Source organism: Pelophylax lessonae, assembly GCF_965119305.1.
Source record: "Pelophylax lessonae genome assembly, chromosome: 8".
Taxonomy (NCBI): Eukaryota; Metazoa; Chordata; class Amphibia; order Anura; family Ranidae; genus Pelophylax; species Pelophylax lessonae.
The window spans coordinates 225,396,134-225,409,991 of NC_138775.1; the positions used below are offsets into that span (position 1 = coordinate 225,396,134).

The 13,858-nt window shown below is 42.5% G+C and overlaps 1 protein-coding gene across 1 annotated transcript in view; it reads left to right on the top strand.

The window, feature by feature from the left end:
• LAMC1 (laminin subunit gamma 1) overlaps window positions 1-13,158 on the top strand; it is a 208,627-nt gene extending 195,469 nt beyond the window's left edge. The window contains exons 24-28 of the mRNA XM_082266581.1: window positions 3,407-3,521; window positions 3,642-3,841; window positions 11,076-11,234; window positions 11,317-11,416; window positions 11,669-13,158. Of these exons, the coding sequence (XP_082122707.1) occupies window positions 3,407-3,521; window positions 3,642-3,841; window positions 11,076-11,234; window positions 11,317-11,416; window positions 11,669-11,925 (831 nt within the window). The 3' untranslated portion in view covers window positions 11,926-13,158. The remainder of the gene's footprint in view (window positions 1-3,406; window positions 3,522-3,641; window positions 3,842-11,075; window positions 11,235-11,316; window positions 11,417-11,668) is intronic.
• The last annotated feature ends 700 nt before the right edge of the window (window positions 13,159-13,858 follow it).

The window sequence follows — 13,858 nt, forward strand, 5'->3', positions numbered from 1 at the left end:
CTCGTGAATCTGGCGGTCGACGCCCCCTGGCGTCTGCCTCTTCGAGACGATCTACTGTCTCAAGGCCCGATTTACCATCCTGCTTTACAGTCGCTGGCTTTGACGGCCTGGCTGTTGAGACCGAGGTCCTGAAGGAGAAGGGTCTCTCTCCAGAGGTCGTTCATACCTTGATCAACGCGAGGAAGTCTTCCTCGGGAAAGGTTTATTACCGTACTTGGAAGGCCTATTTTGCCTGGTGTGAGTCCAGGGGGTTTTCACCCCGCACGTACTCGGTTTCCCGTGTGCTGTCTTTCCTTCAGACGGGTGTCGATCAGCGTTTGGCGCTGGCCACGATAAAGGGTCAGGTGTCTGCGCTGGCCGTTCTGTTTCAACGTCCCGTGGCTTCCAACTCCTTGGTTGGTACTTTTATTCAGGGTGTGCGGCATCTGGTTCCTCCTAGAAGGGATCCTTTGCCCCCCTGGGACTTGAATCTAGTTCTTTCTGTGTTACAACGTGCTCCTTTTGAACAGATCAGGGAGATCTCGTTGTCTCTGTTGTCCAAAAAGGTCGCCTTTTTGGTGGCGATCACTTCGGCTCGCAGGGTGTCGGAACTGGCGGCTTTGTCCTGCAAGTCTCCGTACCTGGTTGTTCATTTGGATAAGGTGGTCTTGCGACCTAATCCTTCTTTTCTGCCGAAACGAGTTTCGGAATTCCATCTTAACGAGGATATTGTTTTGCCTTCGTTGTGCACGAAGCCTAAACATCCGAAGGAGGTGAGATTGCACTCTCTGGATGTTGTTCGGGCGATTAGGGTTTACCTTAAATCGACTGAGTCTTTTCGTAAGACGGACTCCTTGTTTGTTCTTCCAGAGGGTCCTCGGAAGGGCATGGCGGCTTCGGCCTCTACCATCGCCAAATGGATCAGGCAGACCATTGAACAGGCCTATGCTTTGCAGGGGAAGGTTCCCCCTGTGCCTGTGAAGGCGCACTCTACTAGATCACTGAGTACGTCTTGGGCCTGCCGTCATGGGGCTTCTGTAGCCCAGGTGTGTAAGGCGGCGACTTGGTCGACCGTGCGCACTTTCACAAAATTCTACAAAGTAGATGTTCAGGCATCGGCGGATGCTTCCTTTGGCCGCAAGGTTCTTAGTGCGGCTGTTCCATAGGGTCCCTTGTTGGGGACTCCTGGCTGTTGGGATATCTTTGTATTCCCTGGTTTTTTTGTCTTTTCCTGGGTTGTTGCTCCTGTTGAGCACTTATTTTTGCTGTTGCCCAGCTGGTTTCCTTCCTTTGGTAAGGTTCCTTTCTTTGATGTGGAGACTGCGTTGCCTTTCGGCGCGGATGCGTTTCCCACCCCTCATGTTTGCACTGCTTTGGGACGTCCCCATATGTGACGAATATGAAGAGGCGGCGACTGTCGGAGGACGTAAGAGAAAACGGAATTTTTGTAAAATCTTACCTGTAAAATTCCTTTCTCTGAGTCCTCCGACAGTCGCCGCCCCCGCCCCTCTTTTGGGGTTTGAATGTATACTCTACTGCTATTCCACTAAAACTGAGATATGGTTGCAGGAAGTAGGAGGGTATTGACTGAGGGGACCACCCCTTGAGGGTGGGATATGTTAAAGCTTTATTGTTAACATATTCTGTTGCCTAGCTACTCCTTCGGAGCAAAGTCTAATACCCCATATGTGACGAATATGAAGAGGCGGCGACTGTCGGAGGACTCAGAGAAAGGAATTTTACAGGTAAGATTTTACAAAAATTCCGTTTTTCTCCTTGTACATGTTGGTGTGAACTCCTGGATCTAAACTTATTTAGAAAGAAAGTGTTTAAAGAACTACTCCCAAACGTAAATGGAGTTTTATTGTAATAGAAATGTCCTAGAGTCGCTCCATTTGTAGCAGGAAGCAACCGCTACTGATAAGAGTGTGTATCATAGTAATCTTCGTGTCTTCCTAATTCCTGAGGATGGACTTTGTTGTTTTTTTACTGTGTGGGACATCTGTGCACACAGTAGGAAGTAATACTGGAGGGTTCTATGGACCTTTTTTGCTCTGGAGCCTAGCAGTAATAAGGTTTACTCAATGTTCAATTTAAACCTATGGTAAAGAGGAGTTCCAATCTCCCCCCAAATAAATTAAAATTCAGCAGCTACAAATACTGGACAAAAAAAGGACACTTGCCTGTCCATCGATCCAGTGATGTCCTTGCCTTCCAGGCGCCAGCATGTTGGGTAACGGAAACGGCAGTGAAGCCTTCCGGGTTCACAGCCGCTTTCCTTCTGCGTTTGCGCAAGCCGTTCTGTGCTTTGTGAATGGTCCCACACTCTTCTGGGAACTGTGATGTGTCCCAGAAGGCTGCAGTGGGAAGGAGGAGGGAGGCAGAACTTCAACACACTGCTGCTCCATGCAAAACCACTGCAAATACGAGGTAAGTATAACAAGGAACATGCAGATAAAGAACAACCAAAAATGTATACTGTCAATAGTAACAAAACATAAGTAACAGATATACAGAGTATCATTGCAATAATAGAGAAATGAAAGAAGGCCTCAAGTGCGGAAATACATAGAGGCGGAGGGACTGCACAACCTCCCCCAGCACCCCCGCTGGGAACAACCTATACCCGGGGAGGAAACAGCCCCACACAACCCCCTTACAGCGTGCAAGAGGAAGTTGCAGGCCGACAAACATTAAGGCTAAAGCAGAACATATGGGTGAACAAAAACAACACAAAAGTATTGTATATAACAGAGTAGATCTGGTCAGCAGTAAAAAGGTCCTACATAGTGTACCAGAATTACCAATAGAGTGATAGGGTTTACAATAACTTTTTGTCTAGTTGAAAATATGAGCTCCAAGGTGTCCAGTCTCGATGTTTGCTATTTTTAAAGAAAAAATACAAGACTTTAGGATCACTTTAAATGTATGCAGTAAATACTAATACAAGCCCTTTCCAATGCTGCCCTAAAGGGAATAATCATCTAGTCTGATCCATGACCAAATTCATAGGCTTTTATTTAAGCACCATTGAAGAGAGATGAAAGCAGCATTTTCTCCAGGAAAGGTAAACCTTTAGATGAAGGGGAGCTTTTATTGCAGAGGAGACGGAGTGAGGGGAATTTATGAAGATTTGATCAGCAATAATTTGGAGCAGCTGTGCATGACAACCTATTTGCTACTAGCTTTCATTTTCAAAAGTTTGAAGAGTCTACATACAAGCAGTTTTTTACAATAAAGTTATTAGTTCTATTTTAAGACTTTTTTGAGTTTTGCTTGTTTGAAATTTATTTTTCTTGATTTTTCATAAATAGAACTGCTTCCGTCCATGTTGAGTAGATGGTTTTTATATGCGCTGAGCTTTCTATTTGTTTTGACCTATTGTGCCCAGGTTGGTCTGTAACACATCTCTCCCTTGTCTCTGTAGACTGCTGATCAGTTACTTGCTCGAGCGGATGCTGCAAAAGCCCAAGCTGAAGAGGCAGCAAAGAAGGGTCGTACCACACTGCAAGAGGCCAACGACATACTGAACAACTTAAGAGGTTAGGAAGTTTTTTTCTATACGTATAGCTTATTTTGTTTATATTCTCTTTGGAATGAGTACAAGAAGGTAAATGCCCTTCCTGTTCATTTATTCCTTATTACCTTCTTCTCCAATTCAGACTTTGACAAGCGAGTGAATGACAATAAAACAGCAGCTGAAGCAGCTCTGCGGAGGATCCCTGCCATCAACCAGATCATCGCTGAAGCCAACAATAAGACTCGCCAAGCTGAAAGTGCACTAGGCAATGCCAATGCTGATGCCAGAGGAGCAAAGAGCAAAGCAGAGGAGGCTGAGAAGATAGCAAACGCTGTCCAAAAGGTAAAACTCTTGTTGCTTGCATTTCACTACAATCATAAGGTCCTCCCAAAAGCAAAATAGAGAGCACCATTGCTTTTCCTGGCCTTATCTGTCCATATCTATGGACGATGGAGATGCTGATAAACCAAAATCCCCAGGGGGTGTTACAGACACACAAAAATGCATAGTACATGCAGTTTTCTGCATTACTATTTGTTTCATTAGGCCTTGGTTTAGTCAAACAGCATCACCTACAATCTTTAAATGCAATGCAGTGCATTCAGGTTTCTGCAGCTAATCTTCAGCAGGAGCATGTGCTTCTATTGTGGAGTCTCTCAGAAGTTAGAGTTAGGGACTAAAGGAAACCGAGTGCCTTGAGGAGGCCTGTAGCTTATCCCTGCATTTGCAGATGTGTGCAGACTAAACCCCCTGTTCTTAATGCAAATTATTAGACAGGTCAATTTGGTCAGTCGCTGGCTGATTGGTAAGTTTGAGCTTAGAAATTTCTTTGGTTTTGTTTGACATACGTCGCCCTTCCAGTGCTCCTTGCTGCAAAGACCAGTTGTAGGTGGGGGACAGTGGCCACTTATTTGTAATGTTCAGCAGGATCCTGTGGAAAACCAAAAGAAAACTGCACGTGTGTGACCAAACTCAGAGAATTCTGAACTGAAAAGACCTTCCAGTGCAAAGAGACGCCTTGGAATGCTGGGCATGTGATGTCGGCAGTGTCTCCTGGCCTGTTGCAAACCTTTCTATGTCTGATGTGGCAAAAGACCTCCTAGCCAGATGATTTTAAATCCAGATATAGCTTGTTCTATGCTGTCTAAGGATTATTAGATGTGGGAGCTCCAGAATACAATTTACACCGGAGGTTCTGACTAGACAACTGTACTGTGCAATAATACTTGGTAAAATAGGATACTGTTTAAAGACAAGTGCTGCACTAATGTGGTCAAGGTTCTTGCCATACACATTAGAGAGTGGTCAAACACTATGTACATAAGCGTACCCACAGTGTGTGCCAGATGTGCCTGGGCACACCCTAATCACCCCATACGCCAGTGATGTATCATCAATTTGTACAGTGTGTATGGGGCACACAGGCCCCTAGGTAAAAGGGGCCCACTATTCCCTGACACACTGCCCACATGGAGTAAATAAAAATAAGTCCACTACAATTTCCTGGGGCCTGGCCCCAACAGCGGTACTGGCATCCATAGAATTTTTTTTTCATTTTCGGTGTGCAGGCGATGGCTGGGCTGCATTTTCCGATACTAAAATTATAGTCCCCACAGCCCAGCTGAGGGTGAGGCTGTGCTCAGATTGGATGTAATCCCATCAGGTGGCGGAGGGTTGGTATGCAGCAGGCATAGAGTATAGAGTAGCCAGATATCCCCAGTTACAACCCTATCTTTCAAGAAACCAAAACGTTCAACCCAGCTGATCATAGGATTGACCCCTAGGAAAGATCAGTCAGTGGTGTATGCTACTACCTAACGATATACTCCGATCAGCTCTAACATTATGACCACCCACTTAATATTGAGTAGGTCCCACTTTAGCCACCAAAACAGCCCTGACCTATCGAGGCATGGACTCCACTAGACCTCTGAAGGTATGTTGTGGTATCTGGCACCAGCCAAGTCCTGTATGTTGTGAGGTGAGGCCTCCGTGAATCAGACTTCCCATAGTGCATCCTGGTGCCATCTCTTCTCTAGGTAGGGAACGCACACGCACCTGGCCATCCGCATTATGTGAAAGAAAAAGTGATTAATCGATTAACTCAAATCTCTACACCTGCCCATTTTTTTCTACTTTCAACAAATCTACTTCAGGGACTACATGTTCACTTGCTGCCTAAGAAATCCTGCCCACTTTCAGGTGCTATTGTAACGATATAATCAATGTTGTTCACTTTACCTGTCAGTGGTCATAATGTTATTACTGATCAGTGTAATTGGCCTATAATTATTTCATGTCTGTGGCTACCTTTTGCACGTGTATTGTCTGGTTGTCTTTTCATTATTTGTATGTAAAGTTACATTTACAGGAATGTAAAGTAATTTTCTGCAAATGAAAAACTTTATAGGCAGTTATAGTTAATCATATGGTGAAGAAGAACCTGATAAATGGAGGGTAGATATACTGTTGTGTCTGAGTCCCATATTGCCTCCTGCTGTGTTTTCTGCTTGTCTGTTGTCTGAGATGAAAGTGCTTTGTTGTCCTGACGCTGCACACATCTGCTCTGCTGAGTATTTCTCAGAAATGTCAAATTTCCCATCTAGTTATTATCAGCTTAGGATCTGTTTTCTGTTCTGTCGAGTCAAAGCATAAAAACAGCACATCTAATTGTAAGCTTGCAGGCTGAGCTTTCAGGAAAACAAGGCAGTTTTGCTATCTGCACATTAATAAGAATGCAGGTAGCTCTGCACTGAAAGGGAAATCCAAGCACACTACAACATTGGTGGATCTAGATGGGGCGCAGGTAAGTATGAGGGGGGCTGCTGCACACAGAAAGCTTTTTATCTTAATAAAATAAATTGGGATTCCCCCCCAGGGTATTGTGTGACAAGGCTTCCCGAGTCTAGTCGTAGTGGGCTAGGTCAGTTGTAGCCAAACTTATGGACCAGAAAACTCACAATTTTGAATTCTGCGGACCACTAACATGAATTTTACATGCCTTGTACACACAATGATCCGGCTCTCTGTCCCCCTCCATCACACTGCTGCCTTAAATATAAATAAACCTTCCGCACTATCCTGTGTGTATCGGCCTTTGTTCACCACGGTGCCCTTCACCCCACCTTAGGGTGTCTTCTCACCTGCTTGGGTGGACCCTACTACCTAAAGGTGGTAGGTATGCGCATTTGCAGTGTAAAACTGGCACTACTTCCACTGACAGACAAAATCCAATCCACAGCTCTCTGCGTATTATATATATTATATAGAGGCTCGAGTAAAAAAAAACTATACTGCAAATCGCCCATACAATATATTAAGAGTAAAATACCACTCCCAATTCAGAAGTCAAATGCAGGCATATTTCAGTACTATCCATGCATTGTACAGCTCCAGCTGGCTCCGTCCAGCGTGGTTAGGTCACCAGACCCTGTGTTCCCCCTCCCCCTGGATCACACTGCTGCCTTAAAGGCACAATGCTTCGGCTCTCTTCCCCCACCCCCCACCCCCATCCCAGATCACTCTGCTGCCTTGTACACTTAGTGCTCCGGCTCTCTGCCCCCTCCTCCTGGATCACACTGCTGCCTTATACACACAATGCTCTGGATAAATGAAGGGTCCGTAATTTTTATCACAGGTGTGTTTTAAGTGATAGAGACAGAGCATGAACCAAAAATCCAGAAAAAACACATTATACAAATGTTATAAATTGAGTTGCAGTTCAGGGAGTTATATAGGTATTTGATCCCCAAGCAATACATGACTTAGTACTTGGTGGAGAAACCCTTGTTGGCAAGCACAGAGGTGTAAGACGTTTCTTTTAGTTGGTGACCAGGAGTGCACACATCTCAGGAGGGATTTTGGTCCAATCTTTATCTTCTCTAAATCCTTAAGGTTTCTTGGCTGTTGCTTGGCATCTCAAAGTTTCAGATCCCTCCAAAACTTTTCTATAGGATTAGGGTCTGAAGACTGGCTGGACCACTCCATTACCTAGATGTGCTTCTTTTTGAGCCACTCCTTTGTTGCTTTGGGGTTATGTTTTGCTCATTGTAATGCTGGAAAACCAATCTTCGGTGTTCTGGCTGAGAGAAGAAGGTTCTCATTGAAGATTTTACAATAGTAATTCTATACCTTTTAGCAGAGAAACCGCCCCAAAGCATATTTGTTTCCACCTCAGTGCTTGATTGTAGGGATTGTGTTCCTAGGGTCATAGTCAGCATTTTCTTTTTAAATTTAAAAAATTAATTAGAGAAGGATTGGGAAAAAGTGTTGTGGTCAGATGAGACCAAAATTAAGCTGCTCGTCATTAACTCAACTCACCGAGTTCGAAGGAAGGAAGAAAAATGCAGACTATGACCCTAAGAGCATCATCCCTACAGTCAAACACTGAGGTGGAAACATGATTCTTTGGGGCTGTTTCTCTGTTAAAGATACAGGCCGACTTTGCCATATTGAGCGGCCAATGGACAGGACCATGTATTGTAAAATCCTGGATTAGAACATTCTTCCTTCAGCCAGAACCTTACAGATGGGTCGTGGTTGGGTGTTCCAGCATGACAATGGTCCAAAACATACCGCCAAAGCAACAAAGGAGTGGCTCAAGAAGAAACACATTCAGGTCATGGAGTGGCCTAGTCAGTCTCCAGACCTTAATCCTATATAAAATTTATGGAGGGAGGTGAAATTTCCAATTGGCAAGCAACAGCCAAAAAACCTTAAGGATTTAGAGTAGGTCTGTAAAGAAGAGTGGACCAAAATCCCTCCTGAGATGTGTGCAAACCTGGTAACCAACTACAAAAAATGTCTTACCTCTGTGCTTGAAAACAAGGGTTTCTCCGCCAAGTACTAAGTCATGTTTTGCTTGGGGATCAAATACCTATTTTACTCACTGAACTGCAACTTAATTTATAGCATTTTTTTGTTTTATGTGTTTTTTCTGGATGTTGTTTATTATTCTGCCTCTATCAACAACTACGATAAAAATTATAGATCCTTTATTTCTCTGTAAGTGGGCAAACTTACAAAATCTGCCGGGGATCAAATAATTATTTTCCCCACTGTAAATGCTGTGCAGGGGTGGGGGTTTAAAGCAAACTTAGCACATTTCCTTGAATGGGCAAAGCACATGTTTGCTTTAAGGTGTCATCTCGTAGTTTTCTCATTTGTCATGGATACCAATATCACCATTTTATCTGCCAAAATATTAGTCATTTTTATTCAACAGTCTTGTGATATCCACACTCCTGTCCTACTATTCAGAAGGCTGGAGACATTTAGTAGAGAGAATGGCCCCCAAGGCCGCTTTGGGACATCCATAAAAATCTTGCTATACTCAGACTGTGAACAGAAATAGAAAAGAATTAAAAATATCACTAGCCATTTCCATGCAGAGGGATCTGGCTTTGAATTGTGCATGTTAGATATAAATTACAGATCTCTTGCTTTTTTTGGTCACAGAGCAGTGTATTAGATAGCTGTGGGGTGAGCGGTGAAATGTAGACTGGGAGTTTACCAATATCTGAAAAAGGACTGTCTGTGGTGCCAATACCAGCCTGTCAGATACCTACTTGCCAGTCTTTTGCCGTAGACTTAATATGGCTTTTATGGGGAACACGGACCATTCATTCTGACACTGATGAGTCTTTGTGTTTCATTGTTGTATACAGACATTGCTGACTTAAAGTATAACTAAAGACAAAACTTTTATTTTTAGTTTTGGATAGAGTGCAGAGGGATAGAAATGTTTAGAATTTTTTATTGCGGTCTGTGCCCCCTGTTAAGGAGATTCCTCCTCTCCATTTGACCTGTTTACCATTCTCATTGAAAGTGAAAGTAAAAGACTTTCCCAAATGTTGGGTTGTCCCCGGAAAAGTAATAGAGGGTAAATCTTCTAATGGTGGCACTAGTTCTGGTGATCTGGGGGTCCCCAAAGAATTCCCCCTAATTTGCAGGTATTTCCTCTCACTTCCTGTTTGGCTATGGGACAGGAAGTGAAGGGAAATCTCAACAATGGAATACAAATGGCAAAAAAAAAATCTGACCATGGTTATAATCATCCCTTGCTTAATCTAAAATGCAAAAAAGTTTTACATATAGTTCTATTTAATATCCCTGTTCACATACAGTTAACTTAAACACTTTACTGAAGTAGAAAGTGTGGTAAGGAAAATGTCCTTATGAACAATTTGAAGTTCAACTGTCCTAAATTTAGAAACCAACCTATTTGTGAATTTGTGATAAGAGACATGCAGATACCGTCTGTTTTTAAAAAGGCTCTACATGGCTTCACAAACATTCTGTTCTAAACAAGTGACAGTTATGTGACCAGGTTTTAATGTCTAGCAAAGTCTTGTGATTCATGGCTTGGTTACCTGTGTCATGTACTACTCAGGAAAATCAAGGCAATTTCAGGTACTTATGCAACTTGCATGCGTGTATGTACTAGCAAAAAGTTCATCCACTTATTAAACTGGGTGGGATTCCGAAAAACCAGTGGTAGAAATACCTTATTCCTATATGTAAGACAGCATTGTAATGATGCTCAGTAGTGTGGGGTGTATAAGAAAGAAGACCATTCATGATTGAGCAATGTAGAGTTGGTAACGTTCTGTGTACAGGATGGTGCAGTCTGAAATATATCACATCACGTACATCACAGTTTATAGAAAGGACACGCTATCATTCACCCCAATGCTCTCAAATCTTTTTCAAATTGATAATAAAATTACAACTACTTTACAGGCAGTTTACTTAAAGTAGTTGAAAAGACTTAAGGTTTTTTACCTTCATGCATGTTATGCATGAAGGTTAAAAAAAACCTTCAGTATGCATCCAGCCACCCCCCCCCCCCCCCCAATACATACCCGAGCCTGATTTCAATCCAGCAATGTGGACAAGAGCGGCTGTCCTGTGTCTCTGCCTCCTCATTGGCTCCTGTGGCTGTCTATGCCAGTGAGGAGCGGGGTTTGGGAGTGAGCACGCACAAGTACCCCCATAGCAAGCAACTTGCTAAGGGGGCACTCAGCAGGGGGTAGGAGCCCAGAGCACCAGTGGGGGACTTGTGAAGATAATCAGGGCTGCTCTATGGAAAACCATTGCACAGAGCCGATAAGTATAACATGAATGTTATTTAAAAAAAAAAAAAAAATAAGCTTTAAAGAAAACTTTTCCTGAAAAACAAAATATAAAAGCTGCTGTTGCTGACATCTCATCTGCAAATGCAAGTTTTATGGCTGTCATACCGATTCTGTTGCTTCAGTGCTTTGTCACCTACCCAGAACACGTATGCACATAAGTTCTGATGTTCCCAATTTGCATACCTGGAAAAGGTGAGTGTTTCAATTTATACTGAAGACAGAGGACAATATAATTGGCTGGAATCTGATCTTTTCGGATGATCAGCCATGACAGGCTTTATGGTTTCCCTTAGGAAAGTTTTTTTTTTTTTTTTTTTTTGTTTTTTTTTTTTTGTAGTTGTACCATGCTTTGTATCCATCATTGTGGTGTTTTTTTTTTTTTTTTTTTGTTTTTGTTTTTTATCCCTTTGCCTTCCTTTGAACCTCTCTGTTATTCTCAGAATGCCGCTGCAGCCAAAGCAGACGCCGACAAGACTTACAAGGATGTGACGGATTTGGACGGAGAGCTGCAGGACATGTTGCGTCAACTGCAAGATGCTGAGAACCAGCTGAAGAAGAAGCAGACTGAAGCAGACAATGACATGATGATGGCTAACATGGTAAGCTTTATGAAGATAAATGGTAAATTGGGGGAATTGCATTGCATTCCACATGTGTATAATGGCTTCTACTTTCCTCCAGGCCACTGACGCAGCAGAGGAAGCTGAACAAAACGCCAGGAAAGCAAAACAGTCTGTCAACAGCGTCCTCACAACGATCAATGATCTGCTCAACCAGCTTGGTAACTAATTGTGATTCTCATGGGTGCTTTGTATGTATGAGTTGAGATGTACATCTTTAGAAATATGAGCAGGCTTGGCATGTTTGCCCATAGTTGAGGGATTTCTAGGGAACTGGGAGCAACTAACAACAAAGGTGTTTAAGCTATTAAGCGCTAGCATAGCAGCAGTATCCACCAATACGTTGCAGAAATAAAAATAGGTAGCATTGCATTTTCAGTGATTACAAGGTATCCTTTTTCTTTCTTAAATAGGTAAATTGGATTCTGTGGATGTAACAAAGCTTAATGAGCTGGAAAGGACATTGGAGGATGCCAAGTCCCAGCTCCGTAACAGCGATCTAGACAGCAAGGTGGCAAAGCTGGAGCAGGCGGCACGGTCGCAGGACGAAGCGCTACTTTCCTATCAGCAAGATATTGACCAGATCATTAAAGACATCGATAACCTTGAGGACATTAAAAACACACTGCCTCCTGGCTGCTATAACACTCCCATCATTGAGAAGCCCTAATGCCTCTGGGAAGAAAGGGAGGAGCTTAGCCAAACTTCCTTCCTCACCAACCTCCATGTTTTGGCTGTGAAGTGCCTTATTACTCACCAACCCCAGACTCGTTTGTCCTACACACCATTCACACTGCGCCCTCCAAAATATTGAACTGTATGGGGGCCATAATTGGAAATATATTACTTCACCTGAACTGTCTACCGTACCACGTCTACCAGAGCCGTCTGTCTGAGCTTGCTGCTCTTCTTCCAGAGCGATGTATAACTATGTGAGAACAAGCTATTTCCAGGCCTCTACACGACATAAGACCACTGGGCCACCACACAAGGTGGTTTGCAGTGTTAGCCAAGGGACAATTTCTAGGAAGGGTTAACCGCTTCAGCAATAGCTGTTTCTTCAATGCAATACATTCAAGTGCCTTGTGGCACAGAAGTGGTTATTAAAGCTATGCTTTTCTCCTAGAAAAATAGGACCTATTGCTCCGAAAAATTAGCAGGATGCAATGTGTTCCTTGCAATACACTCCTTTTGCCTTCCATTCCCTTCAACTAACCTACTGCCTGGCCTCCTGCCCTAAAACTTAGCCACACAGTCAGTATTATCCCTGACAATAATAAGAGTACAGGCTTCTTTTCATTGCTGTATAGAAGGGCCCCAAAATCGGAGAGTCGAATAAAATACCCTTGTCTGCAGTGAGCTAGTTTAATGCGTTGTTAATTGGAAGCATTGCTGCAAATCTAGCTGCATGGAAGCTGGGGCAAGCCATTAAGACAGGTCATATAAATGCCTTGGCATCTCAGAACTGTTCCCTAAAGGGCACCCAGCACTCGAGTTATCAACCAGTAAAAAGTTTATGGCAAGAGGTCACCAGACATGATTGTAGCAAAATTTAAACAAGAGTTACCTGTCATAAAGCCAAATGAAGTCCATAGGTAACCAGCAGCCAGAGGGGGAACGCCTGTCCCTACCAATTTGAGATCCACTGGAATGTTTTTATTTAGTTGCCATAATGTATATATTCCTTTACCATAGTTTATATGTCAGCAGTATCAGAGGAGGTGTTTATATCCAGTCCATAGCTATATATTTGAGATTTCTGCACTCTGTAGTATAGTAGATTCTTATTTTATTATAATTAATAAAATGGCCACTATTCACGACAAAGGAAGGAACTGATCTTTAATTTTGTATTATAACTTTTCAGGTGAAATACTCACCCATTGCAGGTTTTGCCCATTGTAATTCAATGACTAGTTCTGTTTTTATAGTCAGCTTGTACAAAACATTTTAAGATCATGCCAAATTTGGTACATTTAGAATACTTTTTGCAAGGTGTAGACTGCCAGCATGCATGGCCAAATTCATAATTTTTTTACTGAATTGTTAAATTAAAAAAAAAAAAAAAAAGTTTCTACAGAATGCTTTTCCAAAGTAATACAAAGAAGAAAGTACAGTAGGTTTTGTACATGCTTTATGCACGGTTGTCTCTTGAAGCGGGTAATCATACTTTTACAGCTGTCTCAATGGTGTGTTTATTATGACACTACCCCTTCTATTCCTTTATCGTTGGTAGGTGTGCTTTTAAGCACCCCGGCTAAATAAGTAAGGAAAAGAACTTTGATAGCACCATCAGGACAATCGTAAGACATTTCACATTTTTCAAGAGTCAACATGCCTGAAAGGCAACAGGGTGCAGAAACCATTATATTTTAATTCTTCATGTATTTTTTAAATTTGTTTTAAAGAAATGTTTACCATTTAAGAATTTTAGTGTAATTATAACTTTTTTGCGGGTATACCTAAAATCATTGAAAATAGCAGTTTGGACAAAATAATGTGCAATTCAGAAGCCAGTCATAGATGTTTATGTGCAAGAAATAAAAGTTGGCACTAGCCCTTTAAATTACAAGTGATTGAAACATATACACAAATGCAAAAAG